Source organism: Syngnathus floridae, chromosome 14 (genome assembly GCF_059516105.1).
Source record: "Syngnathus floridae isolate MCC-2025c chromosome 14, RoL_Sflo_1.0, whole genome shotgun sequence".
Lineage (NCBI taxonomy): Eukaryota > Metazoa > Chordata > Actinopteri > Syngnathiformes > Syngnathidae > Syngnathus > Syngnathus floridae.
Genome location: NC_142426.1, coordinates 9,196,335 through 9,219,852, shown reverse-complemented (window position 1 = coordinate 9,219,852; position 23,518 = coordinate 9,196,335). Strand labels below are relative to the sequence as shown.

At 45.7% G+C, this 23,518-nt stretch overlaps 5 protein-coding genes across 6 annotated transcripts; 2 read left to right on the top strand and 3 right to left on the bottom strand.

Annotated features, from left to right (window-relative positions):
- Window positions 1-1,839: 1,839 nt before the first annotated feature.
- On the bottom strand, window positions 1,840-10,458 carry jcadb (junctional cadherin 5 associated b). 2 transcript variants are annotated; one of them, XM_088396266.1, is made up of 4 exons: window positions 10,317-10,458; window positions 7,722-8,112; window positions 2,554-6,258; window positions 1,840-2,341 (listed from the first exon to the last, which is right to left on the bottom strand). In XM_088396266.1, the coding sequence occupies exons 2-4, from the start codon at window positions 8,051-8,053 to the stop codon at window positions 2,332-2,334; spliced, it is 4,047 nt and encodes a 1,348-aa protein (XP_088252392.1). In that variant the 5' UTR covers window positions 8,054-8,112; window positions 10,317-10,458; the 3' UTR covers window positions 1,840-2,331. The 2 variants fall into 2 exon arrangements, with proteins under 2 accessions (XP_088252392.1, XP_088252391.1); XM_088396265.1 differs by lacking the exon at window positions 10,317-10,458 and having other exon boundaries at window positions 7,722-8,216.
- Window positions 10,459-12,631: 2,173 nt separating this feature from the next.
- Window positions 12,632-18,240, bottom strand: kcnj9 (potassium inwardly rectifying channel subfamily J member 9). Its single transcript, XM_088396267.1, has 8 exons — window positions 17,973-18,240; window positions 16,745-17,112; window positions 16,417-16,630; window positions 15,025-15,226; window positions 14,642-14,834; window positions 14,372-14,569; window positions 13,727-13,857; window positions 12,632-13,623 (listed from the first exon to the last, which is right to left on the bottom strand). The coding sequence occupies exons 2-8, from the start codon at window positions 17,019-17,021 to the stop codon at window positions 13,318-13,320; spliced, it is 1,521 nt and encodes a 506-aa protein (XP_088252393.1). The 5' UTR covers window positions 17,022-17,112; window positions 17,973-18,240; the 3' UTR covers window positions 12,632-13,317.
- Window positions 18,241-18,574: 334 nt separating this feature from the next.
- eif3f (eukaryotic translation initiation factor 3, subunit F) lies at window positions 18,575-20,648 on the top strand. Its single transcript, XM_088395645.1, has 7 exons — window positions 18,575-18,738; window positions 19,035-19,105; window positions 19,218-19,435; window positions 19,504-19,595; window positions 19,764-19,900; window positions 20,281-20,394; window positions 20,499-20,648. Exons 1-7 carry the CDS (start codon window positions 18,627-18,629, stop codon window positions 20,574-20,576), a joined length of 822 nt encoding a protein of 273 aa, XP_088251771.1. The 5' UTR covers window positions 18,575-18,626; the 3' UTR covers window positions 20,577-20,648.
- A 517-nt stretch (window positions 20,649-21,165) lies between these two features.
- LOC148387610 (MICOS complex subunit MIC26-like) lies at window positions 21,166-22,109 on the bottom strand. Its single transcript, XM_088395647.1, has one exon. The coding sequence runs from the start codon at window positions 21,946-21,948 to the stop codon at window positions 21,313-21,315; it is 636 nt and encodes a 211-aa protein (XP_088251773.1). The 5' UTR covers window positions 21,949-22,109; the 3' UTR covers window positions 21,166-21,312.
- dnaaf6 (dynein axonemal assembly factor 6) lies at window positions 21,637-23,484 on the top strand. Its single transcript, XM_088395649.1, has 6 exons — window positions 21,637-22,345; window positions 22,429-22,495; window positions 22,555-22,660; window positions 22,792-22,888; window positions 22,984-23,069; window positions 23,150-23,484. Exons 1-6 carry the CDS (start codon window positions 22,250-22,252, stop codon window positions 23,277-23,279), a joined length of 582 nt encoding a protein of 193 aa, XP_088251775.1. The 5' UTR covers window positions 21,637-22,249; the 3' UTR covers window positions 23,280-23,484.
- Window positions 23,485-23,518: the final 34 nt, after the last annotated feature.

The window sequence follows — 23,518 nt, the reverse complement described above, 5'->3', positions numbered from 1 at the left end:
AAATTTACAAGAAATGCTGAGACACAACTGCTAAAATGCTACAAGTGTAAAAAGGCTACATAACAATTATGTTACTTCATGACAAATACTTCGCACACATCCGTTGTTGTTTTGTTACAATGCAATGCTGGTCAATGCAAAAACACACACACAACTTCTCAAAGACATTTTTACTACTACTGCTATTTTTGCAAACTTTTTTTTTCCATTATTGTCTATTTAAAAAGTCTTATCTAAAAACCCTGTATGTATTGAAAAATTCCAAGATATTTTTGAGCATTTGCATTTTAGCTGCAGCATTGCATTGTAGCGTTTAAGTACAACTACCAAAGGATTGCGATTCACCCCTGGAAATGATTTGTGAATGCTGAGAGCAAAGCAGCAATAATGATATTAAAAGTGATTTTAAAACATTTTTATGAGCAAAACAACCCAAGTGAATTGATGTTGTGTTTTGGGAGACGTACTTGTATTTTAATGGACACATTAGCATTGTGGTGTATGCTAGCTTCTGGAAACGAATGTTTTGTTTTTTTCATGGGATCAACAACAGAAGAGCCGGCCGGGCGGGCGAGTGTAAGCTGGAAGACGAGACGACAACGCGACGCACGAAACACGGCGCAGACGACGCGACAAAACGCCACAAATAAACTTTTCCATTGGCACGCTCTAGAAAATTAGGAACGCTCTTCGTATGATTATTATAATCTACACACACACACGTGGTGAAATAAAACTTTATGGTGAAAATACAAAATACCTCTTAAAATATTTAAAATATACTTTATATATATTTATTTTTTGTACATTATGCAAACAGATTAAAAAGCCGATGATCGTAAAAATAAATACTCAGTGAAATGTATGATGATGCAATGCTTAACAAATGTATTAGACCACCGCCAAATTAACGGCAACCGAGCCAGTTATCCTTTACAACGTGAAATTTAATCGTATGTCCTGAGTGGACCCACTCAAAACGTCTTAGGACACCATGTCTGAAAAGTCTGTAATTTTGGTTTAAAATGGCTATTGTAGGGTCATTTCAGTTTGGCAATAGCGCCTAGAAACTCAGTCCCTAAAAACAGTTTCCCTTAGCAACATAAAATCGTTTAGACCCGCAAAAACCTCTCAAGAAGCCATGTCGGAAAATACTCCTAATGTCGGCCATTTTGTTTTGAAGCAATGCATGGCATTTCCAGCGTTCCTTAAAAACAAATTTCATCTACTGATTTTGTCTTGCTACCAAATTGGAATCTTTCTATATCTATCTTTATGAGACAGATAGAGCAGAGCCAAAATTGCCAAGAATTGAATCTTCATAATTGACCGCAAGCCAAGTTTGATGACTTGTGATGAAACATAAAAATCCCCAACTCCCATCCAATAGGTGGCGGTGGTCAAATAAACACGTCAAGCACTGTACATACGTAGAGCTATATGATGACCTAAAGCAGCAGCCCAAATACCCTGACACCATGTCCCTGTAGAATGATCACAAGACGACGCTTCCGACAGGGAGCTCCATGACACCGCTCAGCTTATTTGTACAACAATATTGCTCTATCTCGCCTCTTTTTTAAAAAATGTGTTCTGTTCTATTTGTTTCTCATTGTTGTGATAGAGTTGCTGTCAATCTTTATTGCTTCCTGAAAGTACCTGCGCGGCGGGAGCTGCACTATCGGGTCAGACGTCACCTGAAAGCAAAGCAACCGGCGCGCTATGGACTGAGCGGGCGATCGTGTGATTAGCTTAGCAACTGGAGGGTAGAGGATCGAAGGAGGGGACAATGTCGCCGAGTTAAAGAAAGGCCGAACCATGTCGGGAAATCAAAAACAGTTCTCGAGCCAAACACAGTCGCGATGAGCGGTGCCACCACCGTAGCAGTCGCGACTTTATTTTGGTACAGCAAATAATAACAAAACCCTCAAATTAACGCTTACATTCATAATGCGCAGATTCTCGAGTGTATTCGTATGCATGGATGAGTTGCATAATGTCTGCCAATGAGAAAAGCATCGGGAGAAGACTGGGGCGTGGACGAAGGAAGGCGCTCGTTTTGGGGAGGTAGGGTTGGGTGGAGCGGGGCGGGGTGGGGCGGGGCACCTCCCTTTTGGCAGTGGAACAGCACTCTTAGAAGTCAAGCCGAGGGTGAGGGTGTTTACACAATGCTCTCGTCGGACAAGAAGGCCATTTCAGTGTCAAGAGATGAAGATGAAGGCATTCTAAGTTAGGCAGCCAGTTCACAGTGTTGTGTGGAGCGCTAAAACCTCGAGATGGGGAAACGATGGACGCCGTCTTTTTCCATACCATCGCTGCCGTCTTCAGCTGTCACAGCGTTCTGCCACGTAAAAAGAGGAGTCGTTACTCCAACGGACTCCCTGAACATCTAAAGTTCTAGAGCAAACCAACCTTCAGCGTTATTTTGAGGTCAATTCATTTAACAATCTGAACGAATCAATCTCGGTACAAATTATTTCCATTTTTGATGGTCCACTTCACAGGTGAGTACATGTAAACAAACCACACAATATCTATACATATGTATCTTACCTGAAAGTAGACTTGTCACCATGCTTTGCAGTTTTGTCCAAGACCTGTAGCGATCCAGCAGCGGGGTCATCCAGGGAGTCCTTGGCCTCTCCGTTTCCCTCCCCAGAGTCAGTGCTCCTGATGCTGAGGCGTCTCATGCGATACATCACGTCCACCTCCCGTATCTTGCCCGGCGGGCGTTCCGCAGCCCCTTGGCCAGGAGAAATGGCTAGCTTATTCTGGAGAGCTTCAAATTGATCAGATAGGGCATCGCCCCGCCGTTCCCCTTCCAAGCTGAGAGACAGCCTCCGGTCCAGCTTTGGCACGACTGAAAGTGGGAGTCTCTCTGGGGGGAACTCTGGCAACCCGGAGTGATCTCGCCCTGGATGGGTCCAAAGTACAAGTCTATGTTCTGCGAGAGCAATTGTCTTCCGGTCTTGCTCCTGCTTGTCATCCGATGCTGCGTCGGTTTCTCTCTCTCGCCCTGGTCCAGGATCAACTTCAACAGATTGGTCCGTTTCCCCCTCAGTGACTTCTTTCTGCGCTGACTCCATCAACTCAGTTTTACTCCGTTTCTCGGAGTCTGACGGCTCATCTGTGGGACCATCGACTCTTTCTTCAACCTCTCCCAAATTGTCTTGTGTTGAAGAATCCTTTTTTCCTGTACGAGTGTTTACATCTAACCCTGCCTTGTTGAGACTCGAGTTCTGAAGTTCCTGATCCATTGCATTTTCAGACGGACTTTCAACGGCAATACGCTGCGGCGGACTTCCATTTGGATTTACTGAGCTATCCGAGCTGTTCTCCTCATGGAGAGGAGGCAGCGGACCCTGTCTCAACTGGTTCTCCAGCTCCCTTTTGCAAATAGGGCATTCCTCCTCCACATCAAGATCTTGAGGAACTGCCGGGTCATTAGGATCGTTGGGATCCCGAGAGTGACGCAAAGTCTGGCATATGTCTTCATAGTCAGGAGGACTTGTAAGTGTGGAGGCATCCTGCATGGGCTGTCGGTCCGCCCATGGTACCTCGGCCGCAGCACTGTTGGTGGTGGGACTGAAGTCGCAAAGCGGCGTCTCGATGGGTTCATCCGGCAGGTCCAGTTTCACAGTCCTGCCATCATTGCTACGTCTCCGCGGAAGATGAGGAACAACCCTGTATTCTCGAAAGCCCGACTCCCGAGGGGGCACAGGAAGTTCTTCCCTCAGCTGTTTGCTGAATGTGACGGACTTGGTGGCGGGCCTGGAGAAGGCGCTCTTGACTTCCCTGTACTCCGGATCAACAGACCAGCTGACTGCACTTCGCCTAAGGCTGCTGGGTTTGTTGAGAGGCTGGGACGTCAGCCGGATCTTGATACGCTCTGGGATTTCAACTGACCCATCTGGAACTTTATTGCTGGCAGCACCGAGCTCTAAGATGTCTTTGTAGGCCTCATTGAGGTCCTCGATGCACTTGTCAACGCTTGGCTGTTTGTTGCTCTGTTTCTGTTGCGGCTGCTGCTGCTGTTGCTGCTGTTGTTGTTGTTCCTGGACTTCTTTTTGGATTGCCTCCAGTTCTTTGACAGCATCCCACGGTCGCTGACTGACAATCGGTTTCAACAGGAACTCGGGAACCTTGAACACCTCCTGCCCGCTGCTCGCCGCTGGTTTGCTCTCCACATTTCCTGAGGATGGCACTGCTGGCTGCTGAGCTGTGCTCTTGTTCAGCTGGTTGGAGAAAGTGGTGGTCAGGGAGAAGGCGCTGTTACTTGAAAGTTTTAGGCTCTTCACTCCCTTGATAGGGAACGTGAAGGCAGTGCCCGCCGCACCGACACCATCAGCAGGGGCCTCAGGAGCAGCAGGGATAAGGTCTTCTTGTGCTTCCTTGTTTTCAGAGCCAGGTTTTTCAGCCTCTGGGCTAGTTTGCGTCTCCTGGTCGCGGTACTGGTTTGCGGGCCAAGATCCGGACAACTTCAGCTCCTTGTAATGGTTTATTTTAGGGGGTCTACAGGGCAATTTTTTGAACATTTTACTGCTGGCTCGGCTGCTCGTCTTGCTGCTCGCTATGCTACCAGTCAATGCTTGCAGCTCCGCCTCAGCTGAAGATGTGCTTTGGAGACTTTGGTTTGTTAAATGGCCCGTTTTGTTTTCACTGGGACTGTCTGCTGGGTCTGGTGACTTCTCATTATTGTTGTTCTGATCACGAATTGTACCAGTGAGCTGCGGGGTGACCGGCACTGAAACCAAACAAAAAATGGTTTCACTGAGTCTCTTTTTGAGATTCTTGGACTTGTCTTTCTCTGGTGGTTCGGGCTGTTCGACTTTCTTTACTTCTGGCACAGTTTCAGGGACAACCTGGTCAGTTGGCTTGCATGGGGGTGGTGGTGGCTTACCCAGAATAGATGAGGGGAAAAACTGACTCCGATTTTGCTCAGGACCTACACTGTCACTTTTTTTGTTCAATCCCCTGCTGCCCCATCGAGTGCTGCTGTCATTTTCAGTAAGAGTCGCCTTGCGACCAGCATTGAGAGATTGTCCCTGTTGGGGAGGAAAGGCACTATCACAGGTAGATTGTCCTAAATTTTTAGCAGATGGATTCTCTTTGTTGATGTTCCGGATCTTGTCTGAGTCAGTGAGAGAATTTCCACCAGGCCCTCCTGAGATTTGATTCGCTCTCGTGTCTTCAGCTGTTACCTGACGAGCTTGACTCGGTTGCTCTTTGTTCCCAGAGGTGATCTGTTTTCGGTAGGACGCCCCACGATCTCCATATGGTTCTAGCCACGAATCACCCGTGTGCCTTGTCAGCCACCTCCCGGGGTCTGAGCTGGGTTGCAGGGAGTCTGACCTCCACCGCAGGTTTAGCATTTCATTACGATTGATTGACACAGCTCTTGGGGGTGGAGCTCTTTTATAAGACGGGGGCGGGATGTAGCCCGGGGGCTCCATTCCAGAGAGCGAGTGTTGTGCAAAATAGTCATGTCGCAGCTCCCCTCCCCTCGAATAAAAGATAGGCCTGTCTTTTAGCTTGAGACCCTGGTCTATAGCGAGCATTTCCGCACTACCCCTAATTTGCTGGTGAATCTCATATGACGGCGGCTTTAAAGGCCTGCTGAACCTGGGCTTTGGTAAAAGTGCAACATGGCTGCTTGGCCCGGCATTCCTGCCCCACCGGTCCCTGCCAATAGCACCACTATAGATATAGCGACTATAGGGCCCGGAGAAAAGAGTACTGCTTAGCCTTTGCGGTCTGTCTGGTAGGCTCGGCCTAGATGGAATAAGCTCTCTGCTGTTTGCTCCATCAGGTGACAAAACTCTTGGGAGGGACTGAGACTTGGCTTTTGTTCTCGGGTGGAAAAAACCTTCAGGTGTCCTCAGGCGATACTGCTCCAAAGCCCACCGTTCGCCGTCCCCATCTGACAACTGCCTGCCCAGGCCCACGGCAGGCCTCCAATCCTCAGTACCGAGGCTCTGACACTTCCGCTCTCCCGTCACCCTCAGCTGACCGGGTGTATCTTGGTCCCGCAGCCAGGAGATTTCCTCCCACAGCTGCTGCGCTTGCCTCTCTGCCCTGAGTTCCTCGGCCGCTATGAGGGCCTGTGGTCTCCATGCCCCCGCAGAGGCCCTCAGCTCCCTGCCATCAGCATAGTCCAGGAGAATGCTAAAGTCTTGGCCTCGCCTCCGCCAGTACGAAATATCCCTCTCATCGTGGCTGAGCGGCTCGGAGTACGTCAAACTCGGGACATCGTAGAAACTGCAAAAAAATAAAATCGCTTTTAGTATTTCTAGAACCTAGAAGGATGAATCAGGGTTTGAAGGTCATACCGTGAACCATTTATAGGTTGTCTTGCATGTCCAGCGTGTTAGGCACCATACTGGATTGGGGGGGGGTCGAAGTTGAGCCAAAAATTTGCCGACGTATAACGTACACCATTATCAGATGCCTAATAGACATGGAACGTTGCCAGCCGTGACCAGCGTAAGAAGTTAAAGACTCAATGCCCATGCCACTTTGTGTTGACAGCAATTGTTGCTGTCACACATCGAATTAGCAGGGCTGTGTTCAAGAGACACCGAGTTTTTGCATCAGAGATGTAACAGAAGCTCTGGTATTTGTTCAGCTTTCACACATAAGCTAGTGAAATGAGGGAAAAGGCTGCTATTCTGTTTCAAACAGCCTTCACCACGCCTCCATTACGTTCCCCCCGAACATGGGAAATCCATGGGTCAATCCATGCCCCCCCCCATCACCCTTGTCTAAATCTGCTGATTGGTCCCAAGAGAATTGTTAGTGGAATATTCTTTCCTCGTCATCATGTTAAAATAATCATCAGATAAATCAAATTGTCAGTGAGCCAATATGCTAACATGTGACTGATAGCGTTCCACCACACATTGATCTGCTTTACATGCAGACAAACTATACTACATGCATGTGTGTGTGTGTGTCCAATGGCTTTTCCACCAAAGTGCTGAAGTCAGCCATTACTCCAGAGTCCCTTAAAGACACAAATTGTGATGTTTGTGCAATATGATCTGCATTTTTAATTGTGCTGACTTATGCTTCAAGGGCTTTTGTCAGAACTAAAAAAAGCATCAATCGTGAAGTCTGAATAAAACACATACATTTGAATACTTTGTAATTATTGCATTTATACAATGGGATCATTAGCATAATATATATATTTTTTCTTTTTTGGGGATTATTTCTGGGACTAAAATGAGAAAATATACCTAGGTATTTGTTTATTTTGAAACCAATTCAACATGTGTAAAAATGAGCACAACAAATGAATGAACACGTTGTGTGTGACCTGAGCTGTGAGTGTGTGAGTCACTAGCAGCATATGCTAGTGTATAGCTGAAGGGGGGAGCCGCCGCGCACACTTGCCCAGCAACATGCTGACATCACAGAGCACGTGCTGGATGGGATTCGGTGTGCCAGTGTTTACAGTGGAGTGACTCTGCGCTGTGTCTTGACGCAAGTTCAATTCATCCCCCCCCCCCAACCTTCATTCCCACTCCGTTGCCGTTTTCATCTGTCACGGCACGCACACAAATGCATCAAGCTCTCGTCGGAAGGCCGGCTTGACAAATGTCAGCCGTGCCGCTGCAGGAAGGAGGGTGCGGTGGGAGTTTGGAATCAGGGGGGGACCTGCAGTGCAGCTTTTGCATGGTGACCGGAAGAATGTAAAACAAATGGGGAGAAGCACTTACCCGCTGTCTGTAGCCAGAGAATCACCCAAGGGCTGAGCGTCACCTAGGATACCGATGAAGGCCTCCTTCCTCCTCCTGTCGCCCTCACTGTCCACGTAACCCTTGAGGGGCGCCGGCCTGCTGCCGTACAAGCCGGCGCCGGCCGCCGAGGCCCCGCCACGCTCCGCCTCGTAGCCGTTAAGCGCTGTCGCCACCGCCGCCCGGCCCGCCCGGTTGTCAAGCAGGAGCTCACGCTGGCAGTCTGTGGGCCGCTTGTCGTAAGTGGCTGATGGCGGGCCGCTCCTGGGCAGCTTGTAGCCGTGCGAGATGAGCAGATCCTCCACGCTGTACATGGTGGAGGGCAAAGGTGGGGGGTTGCCTTATGCGCTGTGCTGCACAGCAGAGGCCATCACTTTGAGAAAGGCAACGCCAAAAGAAAAAGAAAAAGGGTTAACAGCAGTTCTCCAACAGCCCACATGACCTGTGTTGCAACACACCTGATCCACATGGTCAGATAATTAGCAAGGTCTGCCTGCTGTAGATTGATAACAATCATGATCATTTGAACCGATATCCTTTTTTGACCGTACAATTGAATCGATTGCTTCCTTGGAAGAGGTCATGTGCAGGCCATCACACTTGATTAAAGTTTCTCAAAAAGCCTGATTGGATTCATACAATTTAGATCAATCATTATTTGAGACATTCATAAAATCCTCCTTATATTTTCCCCTAACTTGACATTTTATATCCAGAGTATGAATATTGACTTGATGAGTAATGATGTGATAAAAATGACAAATTGATACAAGCTCCGTCAAGGTGACCTTAACATTTGTTTTGCGAGATTACATTTTGGAAAAACTGTTCACTCGGCACTAAAATGATTCTTTACATGTACAAATTACGGGGAAAAAAAAACATTAGACTCAAGTTATCGTGTTTCTGGTTTCAAGTCATTATCACAGCTTTAAGGCACCACTTGTTGATTTCAGTGAGGTGTCTTTGTTGTTTATGAATCGATTTTGAGCTTCGATTTACAGTGGTATGTTTCGAATAGTCGCTCGTCGAAAAATGCTATTTTACGCTTTTTTAACAAAGATCTCAAGTTGCGATGCAATACATAATGAAAAGATTCAGCACGATATAGTGTGTAGTACTTTAGTCAATGATACGCTACCATATGGTAGGTTACAATATAAAGTGCTGCAATACAATACATAATGCTATGACACCATAATATTATAAAATAATAATATAATATGATGAAGTCCTTTCCCTCAAAAAACAAAATTGTTTGTAGAAAATGATTCAGTTCAATCTGATATAATCCAATATGATTCAGTACAGTATTATATTGACTACAAAACAATATGATGCACTTCATTATGGTTCATTACCATAAGTGTATGCAACATATGACATGGTATGATCCAATTATATGATATTTTGCAATATGGTATCATCCAACGATATTATATTTTACAATACGATGCAGTACAATTTGTATATGATGTGGCATGGGATACAATGCTATATGATACACTACAATATGGTCCACAACGACATGTTACGCTACAAAGCAATAATTTGATGTGATATGATCAGATACATCACATTGTGATAAAAAAAAAGTAAATATGACTTATTCTTGGAACTGAGGAGCAATGAATACACCACCACTTCACTTTTTATGAAGTATATGACTCGTTCCTGGAATTGAGGGGCAGCGAATGCACCATCAGTCAACTTACACAAGGTCATGACTTCAAAGCCCCTCGAATTTGCATAGCAACAACCACAGTAGCTGTTTGCTATCATAGGATATCTATTTTTTTTTTTAAACACATCTGCAAAGTTAAGGTCTATATGTTAACATTTAAAACTATCAAACAAAGTTGTTCATGCAGGAGGTCACAATAAGTTCACTTGTAATTTTACAACCCACAAGTGCCAAATAATAGGCCACAAACATGTATCACAAGATGGAGAGTGTACCTGGAGCTTTACCTGAAAATGCACGCACGAATATATAACCATGGACTCACTCTTTCAATTGGTTAATACCTCCTCATCCTCCTGCCATGAATGAATCATGCAGGTAAAAGACGTATCATAACACACAGCCATCCATAATACATGTTTGACATGAACCACGCCTGCATGGCTGCATGCCCTACCATGCCATGCTATACGTATGCTACTATGCTATGCTGTGCTATGCTATGCTATGGGAGGGGGGCACTGCAATATGGCAACATCTTGAGCCCGATCATCATACCTGCCTGGAGACAGCTGCATGCACCTGCACTTCGACTTGCACATGCGGCCATGCTGCGACCCAACCCTGCCCGTGCACGGGAGTGGGGTTGTGGGGGGGGACAACAACACCCAAAATAATAATAAGAAGCTAGATTTCTAAGAATCAAAACGCGCAAGTTGCAGATGCGCTAAACTGGGAGTGTTTACCGACGCGCACACGCGCTCACACGCACACATGCATGCATAGCAACCCCTCCCTAGAAACCATGCAGCCGGTGACAGACTGCACACTGCTCAGGAAAAACGCATATAAGAGAGGAAAAAGAATGTCATTTTTTTTGGGTTGAAACATACCTGGCGAGATGCGTGCTTGCGTGCGTGCGTGGCCGCTCGCTGCGGTTCGGCTTGCTCACAGAGCGCGGAGCCCGAGCCGAGCATGCCGATTGGTAGGCGGGGAGGACGCGCCGGTTGCTGGCTGCCTCGGACTGCATGGGCTCCCCGAGACACACGCAGGGAGGGAGGAGGCATGGCATGGAATAGAATGGATTGGGGGGGGGGGGGGGGGGCGCTCCTCTTCGCACAAATGATTTCCTTCTATAGAAAATCAACTTTCTAACCGCAAAGGTATTGATTGATAGGGTACAAGCACCCACAATTGCTTTTGTCATTAAAGATCATCAATTGTGCAACAGAAAAGGATCTTGGTGCTAAAATTATTATGTAAGTATTCACTGCAAAAAAAAAAAAATCTTTGTTCATCTATCTATAGCAGTGGCATATGCTGCAGAATAATTAAATGCCCATGCACTAGAATTGAAGTACTATTAATCCACCTGTTGCCAACCAAGTTTAGTCAAACAGGTCAAAATTTCACATTGAGTAAGTTAAATTGTGGTTAAATTGAGACTTTTGTGTATCTACGATTGTGCTTCTGTGAGATCTTTGGAATGTAAAATATGTGTCTTGCCCCCTTGTAAAGTTTCAAAAGCATTGTTGTAACTTCCCAGATTTTGAGTGTGTGTGTGAAGAATTGTCAATTTAATGATACTGGTCAACAAATGATTACATTTATCTTAAATCTTTTTTTTTTAAATGACCTTTCTTTTAACGACGCCGATTCGAAATCCAGCACATCAAGTTTTCATCATGATAATAATATGGCTTGTGGTGTAAGATGTCAGGAAAAGCATACTAGAACATCTGAAATTTATTTAGGAGTAATCAAAGGCACTGTACTGAATCCAAGTTAATATCAGTTTGAATGAGATTGGCTATTTCTAAACACAGCTACATGCTCATGTATAAGAGGGTGTACACACTTCTGCAACCTTATTGTCTCCATTGTTTGTTTCTATAGAGCTGTACAGGTTGAAGGTCATGTTCATAGTGGAAAGACTTTTATCGTTTGTCTCGGTCACAAAAATTTGCACAGGATTGTGCAGAGATTTGATCATTGTAGATTTCGACCCTTTTAAACCTTGAAGTCACCCGCTTTGCCTCCTCTAGTTCTATTTTGGGACTGAATGGGTCACAGATGACTGCTATTGTCTTTTTTTTTTTTTAAACGTCATCCCTCCATGGCTCTACGTACGTTGATGTCAAGGTCACTTAGAATATTAAGGTCACTGTGGTGAAAACCAGGCACCCCATCTCAGCAAACGTCACTTGTTAATGACCTACCCTTATAGTCCATGAGCCCCATTGAATGTCTGCTGCAAAACACGCACACACACACACTTAAATGGATGTACACACATACTGCTACACACTCTCTTGTCCCCAACCCTGGTTGCCTAGGAGACAGCTGATGGGTTCCCCATCTCATAAAACAGCACCAATAAGGCCGCATGACAGCCAGGATCAGATTCAAGTCTTGGGGATGTTTGTCTTCCTCTAGCGGCCAGATTGAGGAATTAATCCAGCTGTGATTCTGCCTAGTAACCCAATCTGCTGATTTCTCCTGTCTGGCACCGGCATCAATTCTGACAGAACACAGATACTCTGGAATATACTTTATTATTTTTACATTATTGTATTTATATTTGAATACGCATCGTATAGGCTACTGTTACTAAAAGCATCGAGTAAAAACATCACGTTTATACACAATTAGGTTGTGACTTGTGCTTCATAGCACTTTGGTCAGGAATTAAGACAGGATCAGAATTTTGCTATTCAAATAGCATTAGAGTCGTGTCTGATGGCCTACTGTCATGTCCGATGGGCTACGTATGTGTCTGATGGCCCGCCACTTCACATATTTTAGTATCAGGTGGGCCCACTATTGCGTCATATGACTAAATCTGGTCAGAAGTCCTACTCTGCATTCATAGATGGTCCGCAGTTGTGTCAGATGTTTACTCAGATTGTCTACTGTAGTGTCAAATGGCCTACTGTGGTGTCATCTGGTCTATAGTTTTATAAGACCTTCTTGATTGTAGTTCCTTAGAAACACACTTTGCCCTCTTCAGTCTTCTGCACTAACTTGACCACGTGGTTCTCCTGCGGTGAATTTAAAGGGAATGATCGGAGCCATTCATCGGCCTGGAAACTAGTCGACTGTGTTCACTCACAACGGCGCAAACACCCCTTTCTAACTTGCGTCGACAAAAATACCAAAAGAAAGAAAACTGCCCTGACGGCACGAAAATAGGGCCGAGAGTCTACTGTAGCGTCAGATGCTTTACTGTAACGTCTGATGTTCCACTATACAGGATGTCGTGTCGAAGAATAATTGGAATAAACAATCACAAATTTCATCATCATCATATGCCTCAAAACAAAGTTGGCGTATACTGTTTTTGTTTTTGTCCCTTAATGGCCGCTGTCTCAGACAAAAATATCTTATCTAAGCACCCGAAAAAAGAGTCTGAATACTCCCAAGACTAAAGATAAATATAATCCCTGTGCTATATACGACACCACAGATAACCTTGTGTGTTCACCTATATGTCCAGATGTTTTAGGAATGTCTCAGACAAACAGCGCCTCGGTGGGCAAGGAGGCTGCCGAAAAATACTAGCAAAGCAGATTCACTTCATGATACATTTGGTTTTCCCCCTGATTAATACAAGTACAACTACCGACTGTGTGACATCAGACAGAGAACTATTAGTGCCCTGCTAGATAAGCCTTAGTGTTCAGAGTTGCTTGGAGAATGTCATTCTTAAGATGTTTACATCCTACAGGCGAATCAAATATGAGCAAATGTGTCCAATGTACGTATAATCAACTTATTCAAACCGCCAGGGTGGTTCAAAGGAGAAACGTCCACATATGCTATCTAAAAGGAGGAAAAGAAATTGTCTCCTTGTGGAGGTCTAAACAAAAGAGCAAAATGTAAACATTCTGGATTCTAAGCCTCGCAGGCCGCCGACTGGATGCTGCCGTTGAGTTCGCCGAGCCCCGGCAGCGGAGCGCTGACTTCAGTCATCTCGCCCACGATGAAGGTGGGCGCCTCCGCTTTGTCGTTGGCTAGGGTGCTCTCAGGCGGCGGTGCCTGCGGCGGAGGTGCCTGCGGTGGCGGAGGCGGCTCCTCGGTGGCTTGCTGGACGAGGGTGGGCTCCTCGTCCAGCCGGCTGGAGATGGACCAGTAGAGGTGAGCGTCCAGCCTGGCGGCAGCCAATGAGAGCTCTCGTGCCGAACAGGAGGGCGTGTCTACCTGGATTTGGAGGATTTTTTTGTTTTTGTGTTTACACCATGACATCATACGTCACATGTTTGTAATCATTATTATTGCTATGATCAATCATAACCAGGAGCACCTCGAAGGTGTGATGGAAAGCACCGTAGTCAACATCGAAGAAGCCCTCAGCCAGCGACATCATGGGACTGAAGCGGTGGCCCCATTGCACCTCCTCAGCCAAGTAGGAACTTCGGGCTTGGCACGTCATGCCTGCACACAGGGAGCGAACACGACACGTGTTACTCGCAGCCATTTTGGGCCGAGAGCCAAGCGAGAACAATTTAAGTGACGCATCGAGTGATAAACGACGAGCCTTCATTATGAATATTCTCTGCGGCAGAGTTATGATCTCATTGGAAGTTGCTGAGCAAGGAAATCAATAGCCATTTTTACCCACGTAGCGTCAAAGAATAGCTCCAAACTTTTATCGTCCCCTTTGGAGGCCATTTTGCCGCTAGGGAATCATTTAAAGAGATTTGCTGGGCCACGTCGTTTTCAGGTTTAATACCACTTTGAATTAAAATGACCACGTTGGTTTTTTTTTTTCATGTATTTCACAACGCAAGCAAGAACAATTAGAGCGATATTTTTGCACCTTTTTTGTTGCCCATTAGGGAGAGTAGATGTATGAGATTAAAAGTTTGATAGCAATGTTTTCACAAAGTAAGCATTTTGCAAGTGTATTATTTTGCTTTGAGCATTTCAAAATTTCAAACGTTCTCACCTGTTGCCTCCACCATTCCCTCGAGGATGACCACAATCTCAAAGTCCTCCTTCTCTAGCTGCGACTGTGACATGTCCCAGAAGGGCGAGCGAGCGTCAATCTCATGCGATATTACCAGCGGCGACACCAGGAAGAGGCGGTCGTCGCCCGTCTCGAAGCCCACACTGATGTCTGTCTGATCCAGGGGGATGAATTCGCCTTCAAAGAGGAGACGCGGAAGGTGAAAAACGATTTATCCATTTATTTATTGGAATTATTCGGCAGGCTCACCCTCCTGCGTCTGCTTGGACTTAATGAGCTTGGCCCTCATGTTAGCGCCCACAATGTGCGAGCTGCGCAGGTCGCCCACTCGGAACATCAGACACAGCTTGTCGTCCCGCAGCGAGATGACGGCGTGCTTGGAGAACACCAGCGTCTCAGCCCGCTTGTTGGGCTGCGAGATCTTCACGAACATGCAGCCCACCTGCGCCGATACCACATCACGTCAGGGATCACCTTCCGACCAAAATGGCTGACAAGCATTTCACAGTGTGAAACGCAGGTCACATTCTGCACTGAATCATTTCACCCATGTGAACAAATCAGCCACAACCACTGAAATGGTTTAAATTCACTCCAAAATATAAATCTAGTCTAATTTAACTCGTGCTGACCATGAAGGCGTTGACCATGGAGCCCAGGATGGCTTGCAGCAGCAGCAGCATGGTGCCCACGGGACACTGGTCGGTGATGACGCGGTGGCCGTAGCCGATGGTCGTCTCTGTCTCGATGGAGAAGAGGAAGGCCGAAATGAAGCCGTTGACATTGTTGACGCACGGTGTCCACGTCTCGTCCTCCAGGTGATCCAGATCGCCCCTAAGGATCATGACCATGGAGTCACACGATCAAATCCGATCATAAAATACGATGTATGGATGATCCATATTGTTCATTTATTAGTTCATTTATCCACATGTTGTCTTGAACTGGCAAAGTCAAAGGAGCTTTATTGCCTTTCTGAACATAGAATGTTTTTTTCCATGGGGTGCCGAGGATATCTCAGAGGGTTCGCAAAACAATACAAAATGATGATTACAAACCACCCAAATTCGTCAGAAAACGCCGATAAAGATTCACTGTATGTTGCCTTCGAGGGATGGGTGGATAATAATTATCTGGTCTGGCACCTTGGGTGGGTCTGAGCATATTTCATGGGGGGGCAGTGCCCCTGCAGCCCATCCTTTAGCTCCGCCACTGAGCATGAGCACTTCTGGTAACATGTTTTGACCAGTGTGGATTTTTAAAGCAACACCACGAGGATAAACTGCAGCGTGCGACAAGTGCTAATGTCTGATTAACTGAGTAAGAGTGTTCATCCTTTAAAGTGTTGTTAATTTATACCATCCGTGTCTTTTATATGAAGCAGCGTCTGTGAGCGAGGAAGAAGGAGCAGCTCTCTGCCGCAGCTGCCGTTGGCCCTCCATTGATACGATAAGGTCAGGATTTTACGAGGTCAGCCCCTTAGCTAATTGGAGCGCGGCTCCTGCGGGAAGTGACACGTGGCCGTAATCAGACGACTGCTTGGTCATCATCTTTTTCTTTTCAGCCTTCGCAGCAGAAACGCCTCGGAGGTTTTCCTCACCCAGAAGTTCATAAGAGGTGATGCAGCCCCCGTGGTCGATTAATTAAAAGATGTGCTTTTGTTGTATCGATGTCCCGCCAAGTTCGGGATTGGGGCGCTCCATTAGTCGTGTCTGGCAATAAATAGGATGTCACAAGGCGAGTACATAGCAGCTTTGCTCGACGTACGCCTTAGCTAATGCTCGCTAAATAATTACCTAATTGTCTTGAAGACAAATAATGTGCCAATTAGCATTTTGAGCACCCCAGCAGAAATTAAAACGTAATAAATATTGTTGGCGAGGCGCACAGTCAAGTGATATTACTTTTGATTTATTTATAGCATTGTATCGTAAAAGAAAAGCGCAGGTTCATCGGATTGTTGAGCTAAGATCAAATTCTTGACTAAATGTTAATTAAGTTAGTGAATGGAGGCCAGTACTCACCTGCAATAAGCGATGAGGTACCAAATGGCACCGAAGAAGAGCCACGTGACGGCATAGGCCATGACGAAGACAAAGAGCGAGCAGCGCCAGTTGAGGTCAACCAGCGTGGTGAAGATGTCAGTCAGGTAGCGGTAGGTCTCCCGCATGTTGCCATGTTGCACGTTGCAGCGGCCGTTCTTCTCCACGTAGCGCTGCCTCTTGCGCCGAGCGCGAGCTGGTACGAAGACAACGAGACAAATGCTGTTTTTGTTGACCCTTTGGGGTTCGTTTTACCTCAATGGCCAAAAAAGGTAGGACTGACTGACTAAAAGTCTTGAAGGTCACTCACCCCACCCAAATCGCCCTCTCTCTTTCTCCGGTTGGATTTTCTTCCTGGTCTGATTGACTGTGGCCTCCCGCTCGGCCATCTTGGATTGGAACGACCGCTTCACTTTGGGCACTTCACTGGTGACAACGTGGCCCAGCTCCTCAGACACGTTGAAGACACCGTCGGCAGGAGGCATCGGGGCCTCGTTGACCGTCTCCTGCTCCCCTTCCGGCTTGTGGTCCACGGGCAATGAGAGCGAGTCCGGGCGCGGGGGCAGGACGGAGTTCTCCACAGCCATGACTCGCGTGTAATCGATTGTGTAATAATTATTGAAATGTCACTTTGGTACACTCTGTCCACTGGATGATGGTTGTACTACCATTTGTTTGCTGAAACATGAGAAGGGAAACATGCAAGTCAAGCTATTGTTCTGTCACAATGAATGAATGATTCTTCTGAAAACAAAAATAAAATATATATGCAGTATGATGAGAGTTGACTAAATCATTATTTGGATTAGCAACATATTTTGCCATGGTTTAAGGCCTCTGATGAAAGAATTGATTTGTTATTTTTCTCGTCCTTTCTTTTTCTGTGGATAAGGTAAAGACATACAAAGGCGCTAATACTATTAACGATAACCGTCTTAATGTTCCATCATATATAACGGAATAACCCAAACAAGAAAAATGCTTTCAAGTTTTAAAATGTGTAGGGAGTAAAAATGTACAATCCACACCAAAATGTTTCGTGGATTATGTTTTCTTTCGTCTGTTAAGTAGTTTTCCCTTTCTAATTATTATGATTGCAGAATTTTAAATTCATCCCTATTTGCTCTAAGCATTGTGATGATCAAATCTTGCATGTTTTATACAGCAGCTGGGGTGAAGTGGATGTGCGTGCGTGCGCGTGCGCGCGCGAGAGAGCGAGAGTTTATGTGCGTGTGTATGCTTATTTCAACGTACATTGCTATCACAGCAGGCCGTCTCAGGTGTCTTACATAATGCACGCAGCAGGGCCTACCGTTTAAAAAATGACTCCGTTATTTTTAGTCATAATAACAAGTCTATTTGCACAATACATTTGATTTTTATTTATGTGCGTTCATCGTGGTGACACTGATGGAGGCAATCACAATGTCGCCCATTGAGAGATTGGCCGCAATCTGTGAACGGGGTTGATGGACACAAGCAATGGTGCACATTTAATCAACAAATTGGTTGCGTATTAAAATAATGAAATCTCTAACCTGATTAGTTTACCCTCATTTGAAGAACAAGATGGGTATTCATCGTATGGAACGGTGGTTCGACGCGTCGGTCCATTTTCGCCATCGATCCGGTAGATCCTCCAGGACCGAAAGGGATGGAAAAAAGATCTCTTCACCCTAAAAATGGACCTTGCGCGTCCGCCTTCTCGATCCTCGCGGCTTGCTGTGGCGGTGAGGTAGAAGAGTCTTCCGCCGTGCGTGATACGATGGAGGCGGGCAGGTGTCGTCAGCCCAGCCCCTCGCATGGCGCTTTGGCGAAGTGTGGTGAAATTACAGCAATTGTCAATATCTATTTTAAAACATGAACACTTTGCCCCTTCGCGCCTTCAAAACTGTGCTACTAAGCCTGTTCAAAGTAAACAATAATAAAATATAGCTGTGTGGAAATCTATGGTATACGACTTATTCACTCACGAGACAAAACATGAAATCCATCAATATAAGTGACGCAGAAGACACTAAAAGGTTAAAAATCACATATTTCCATTTATATGCACAAAATAAAATTGAGATTGTAGTTTGCTCGTGTAATACACACTCCAATCCAGCAGATGGCGGTATAATGCTAGAATGCTAGACGGTTATCCGAAGTATGGGACGAAGAAGTTCTTCCTTTCTTTTTCTCCTCCCAAAATGTCGGTGTTCGGACCGGTTGTGAAGGTTCATCCCGTCGTTATCGCCTCGATTTGTGACTCGTACGAGCGACGAAATGAGGGAGCGAGTCGCGTGATTGGTACTTTATTAGGTAAGAAGCCATTTTATGACTCAAACGCTCATTTTTATCTCGTCGTCCTATCCTGGTGCTAGTGTTAGCATGTTTGCTGCTAACGCCTGCATGCTGCCCATGCTTACCGGTCCATCGTTTAAACCAATTGTGTCATTTTCTCTAAACTATACGAGGTAAACATAAATTGGACGAGCAATATTGATTGTGATGTTCCTGATGCGGTTGTACTTGTAATGTGTGTGTTAGCCAGACTGTGGCTAACAACAGTAAGATGAAACCTTTACAGTACGTGTTATTTAAACGTGCTCCTTCAGGTACCATTGACAAGCACTCCATAGAGGTGACCAACTGCTTCTCTGTGCCCCACAATGAGTCTGAAGACGAGGTGCGTTGTCTCTACTATTTATTGTTGTCACTGTACGTAGGTAAGGGTTAACAGTACAGTACGCAACGCTACTTGTCAGCCCAGCCACTGACTTGACGTTCCTTGTCTTCAGGTCGCCGTGGACATGGAGTTTGCCAAGAGTATGTACGAACTTCACAAGCGGGTGTCGCCCACTGAGGTCATCATCGGCTGGTATGCCACAGGCTTCGACATTACTGAGCACTCTGTGCTCATCCACGAGTATTACAGTCGCGAGGCCACCAACCCCATCCACCTGACAGCTGACACGGCTCTGCAGAGTGGCAAGATGAACATCCGCGCTTACGTCAGGTCCATGCCCCCCCCACTCGTTTGTTTTGTGCGAGCGACCGCACGCTGACACTTTATCTCTTACACAGTGCACAGATGGGCGTGCCAGGGAAGACGGTTGGTGTGATGTTTACTCCACTCACAGTCAAATACGTGTACTACGACACGGAGAGGATAGGCGGTAAGGAAGGAACCACTCTTGATGTTTCGACCAAGCAGCCTGTGAACCAATTAAGCGGTTGATACGTAACCAAAAATGCTGCACTGCTTGGTGGAAATGTGGCTTTCATTGTCTTAAATGTAGAATGATTAAAAATCTCCATTCACAATGTTGTGTTTATTTTTTTAGTGGACCTTCTGCAGAGGACACGCCTCATTACCGGTCGCACCAAGGGACTGACGTCCGATCTCTCCCAGGTGGTTGGCTCGGCCGCACGCGTCCAGGACATGCTGACCACCGTGCTGGCGTACATTGAGGATGTGCTGGTGAGTCCTAGCAGACATGTTGTCAATTGCATCAGAACACTCCCTCTTCCGCTATTTAGTGCCCAAGGTTGCCATTAGGGAGTGCAGATCACAACAAGGATGGACATAAAAGTGCTTTGTTTGTGTTAATTTGGAAAAAAAGGGCATGGACCTAATCATAATCCGGCACATAATTATGAAATAGCAATGATCATGCGATTGATAACTAAACGACATTCACTTATTAAAATATCCATGTATAGTGACTAGGAAAAAGGGTTGATTCCCAACATAATATAAAATTTAGTGGGCACAAATCAGATCAGGAAGAACCAGGTGTACTTCCTAGAATTCCATATTAGTGAGCAGTCCACTAATTGTGACCGCTTGATCTGTCTCAGTCTGGCAAGGTGACAGCGGACAACAGCGTGGGCCGCTTCTTGATGGACCTGGTCAACAAGGTGCCCACCATCTCGGCGGAGGACTTTGAGAATATGATCAACTCCAACATCAACGTACGTTTGTCTTTCTGTTTACGGATGTGTTATGGATGGGTTTTTTTTTTCCCTAAGAGTGCAAAAACATGTCAAGTAATCTCATGTCAAATGTTTCCTCTCAGGACCTTCTGATGGTGACCTACCTGTCCAACCTCACCCAAGCACAGATTGCCCTAAATGAGAAGCTGGTGCTACTCTGAGGCACTATTTAAGTTTTGTGTACAAGTTTTCCTTTTCTCAAATGAATTAAAGAAAAATTTGCCCCAAAACTATTCCCCTCCAAGTAGCTTGTGGAGTCATTTGCTCAACGATTTGACTTTACAGGCACATTATTTTGAACTGTATGAACAAATTGGCGGTACTGTAGATGTTAGGGTTTACAGGTTATCTTGATCCTATGTTGGAATGTAACCTGTAATAAATAACCTAGCTTGTCCTGTCTTCAGAGGTCAGGGGCTTCAACCCCATCCTGTCCACTCGCACCTCCACCCCGTTTCTCTCAATAAAAACGCTCTTGCAAGAGGCCTGAGTCAGACCTCATTCGATCATCGCTGTATGCACAGCGACGAATGACTCTCCACTTGCAAGTGTTTAAAAAGGGCACACTGTCTCCCATGTAGTTCTTGCAAAAATAAGCTAGTGGGCACCACTCTAACAGTAGATATTTGGTTTTGATTTGATACTGTATCAGTCAATTTGTAATATTGATAGTACAGTGACAAGTTATACAGCATATTAAATTTACAAGTTGCCAGTTTGCTGTAAAAACAGGTTTGCAACACTGTAGCCTTGGATTAGTTTGGTTATTTATTAATTCTCTGCATTAATATACATTCTAACTGTCCAGCCTGAGTTATTTAGGTACAAAACGCAGGAGTGAACAAGTGCACCCGGTTGTTGCAGCTGCTTTTGTCTTCTTGCTTTGGCGACCTTCCCTCAACGATTCCCTGCAGAGTCGAGGCCCGGCTCGGCCTTTTTGTTTTGCGGCTTCATGAAGTTCTCCACGGCGGCGTAGCCGTTCACGGCTTTCTCGTAGAGGGTGTCCTCAGCGGACCTGGCGATGACTACTGCACGTTCCGGGTAATACAGAGAGGCAGTGGTGGCCATAAGGACCACCGGGTAGATGACCCTTTTCAACCGCGAGCGTCTGGCGAGAAGCAGCCCCAGCAAGCCAGTAAAACCAATGATACCGGCCTTAGCGTGGAAATCCCCCGGTGGGTTTTTGACGAACGCCCAAGAGTCGCCCGCCAGCTGGACTTTGGGTTCGATGCGGTCGTACGTTGTCCGACACCAAGTAGTGTACGGCTCCGCGAGCTTCCGCAGGGTGGCGACACACTGCTCCAGTTCCCCGGCGACGGGCTCTTCGAGCGCGGCTTTCTCTTGTCGCGGTGCAGCGTACAAAGACAGGTCTTCCCAATTTAATTTTGCAGGCTGGGGCATATTTCCGTCACCGGCTGCGGCGTAGACGGTGGCAGGCCCCAAACTGAAAGCTCCGACCACGAGTCTACCTGTCACCTTCAACATGATCCCGGGTTGCCATGCGTTGCCAGTACGGCGACTCGGGAGGGACATTCTTCCTCAAGGCGAACACATCCAATTATACCGACATCACTAAGAAGCCATGTAGATTTTGTTGTGTGGAATTCATCCGGAAATATGCACTTGTTGGTATATCTGTAAAAGTTAGCAACACAAATTATTCCTCTCGATCGTTGTATGTGCTATCGTCACGTTTTGTAGCGCTTGTTCCTGTGACGTCATGGTTACCCTGGTAACAACAACGCTTACAGGATACAAGCGGTATTTTCTGCATGCAAGAATTATATTTCACAGAAGAATAATAGTCGCTATACAAGTTGAGAATTGAAGAAAAATGGAATATCTTGACGTCTCGTCCATTAATAATATGAAGGCGCTGTCTGCCTTGCTTTCCCCTGAACAAGAAGATGAAAATGACGAAGACTATCAAGTGAGTATAATTTCCCATGTAAGCGTTGTCTTTTTTCCCCTCTGATGTAAAGTGTCATTTTTCTCGCTGTAAATCTTTCCTAGGATGTACCTCCTTTGGCAAAAATGGGCCCTGGACATATCGGCCCCCTGGCCAAAAAGGAGAAAGAAGGTAAACTACTTTATGAAGGAAAAAAATCGTTTTAAGAACAATTTGTATGTGCATTTTAGAGGTGTCGGCATATATGAAGAAGAACAGCAAAGACGTGTGGAGCGAAGAAGAAGTGGCTGAGGGCCCGCAGTACGAAGATATCACTGACCCAAGGCCGCAGCCTCAGTACGTCCACACAACACATGGATATACCAAATTTACGTTTTACTGCTAAATTAGACATATTGTCTGATTTGGAGGCCAAACTAGTCAATCCATAAGACATGAAATAAAACTTTTTCTGTGATTGTGTACAGATATGAAATCATCCTCAAACAAAATGTCGGCACAGAAGATCTTTTTTTGGGCTTGAACAGAAAGGACCCTTCCTCCATGTGCTGTGAAGCAATGTTGGTAATAAATCAAATTATGCATATGTGTGACCCTTATATTCTGAACCCATTCAAGACACATAACAGTGTAAAATATTGTTTTATTTCTACCATCAGGTGAAAATCAAACTTCCAGACAGCAAAGCGGACGACGTGAGTCTGGAGGTGAAAGAAAAGTTCCTTGATCTTCGGACACCGAAATAGTAAGGAACATGAGGTCTAATCTAGCCTATGTGACATGATCTCAACATCAAACTACATATACTGTGTCTCAATATTATAGTAGACTGGGCCTCCACCTTCCACACCCTGTTCACCAACAGGAGGGCAAGGCTCAGTTTTTTAGTGAACGAGAGGAGCTAGAGGTGACGCTGCTGATGAATCGACCACTGGACGCCATCAACATGCAGTAAAACTTGACGGCCCACAAGATTGCACCCAGACCTGATCGAATTCTATTGAATATATGGCCGACAACTAATGTAGACAATGCTTCAAATACAAATGCAGTATAATGATAGCTGCAATATAGTGCTTTCACTCTTCAATGTATAATACTTGTATTTTTTTGACAAACGTTGTAATTAAATAACAAAAATAAAGTAAAATAAAAAAACACCTCCTAACTTTTACTTAGGTTCGTGTGAGAAAA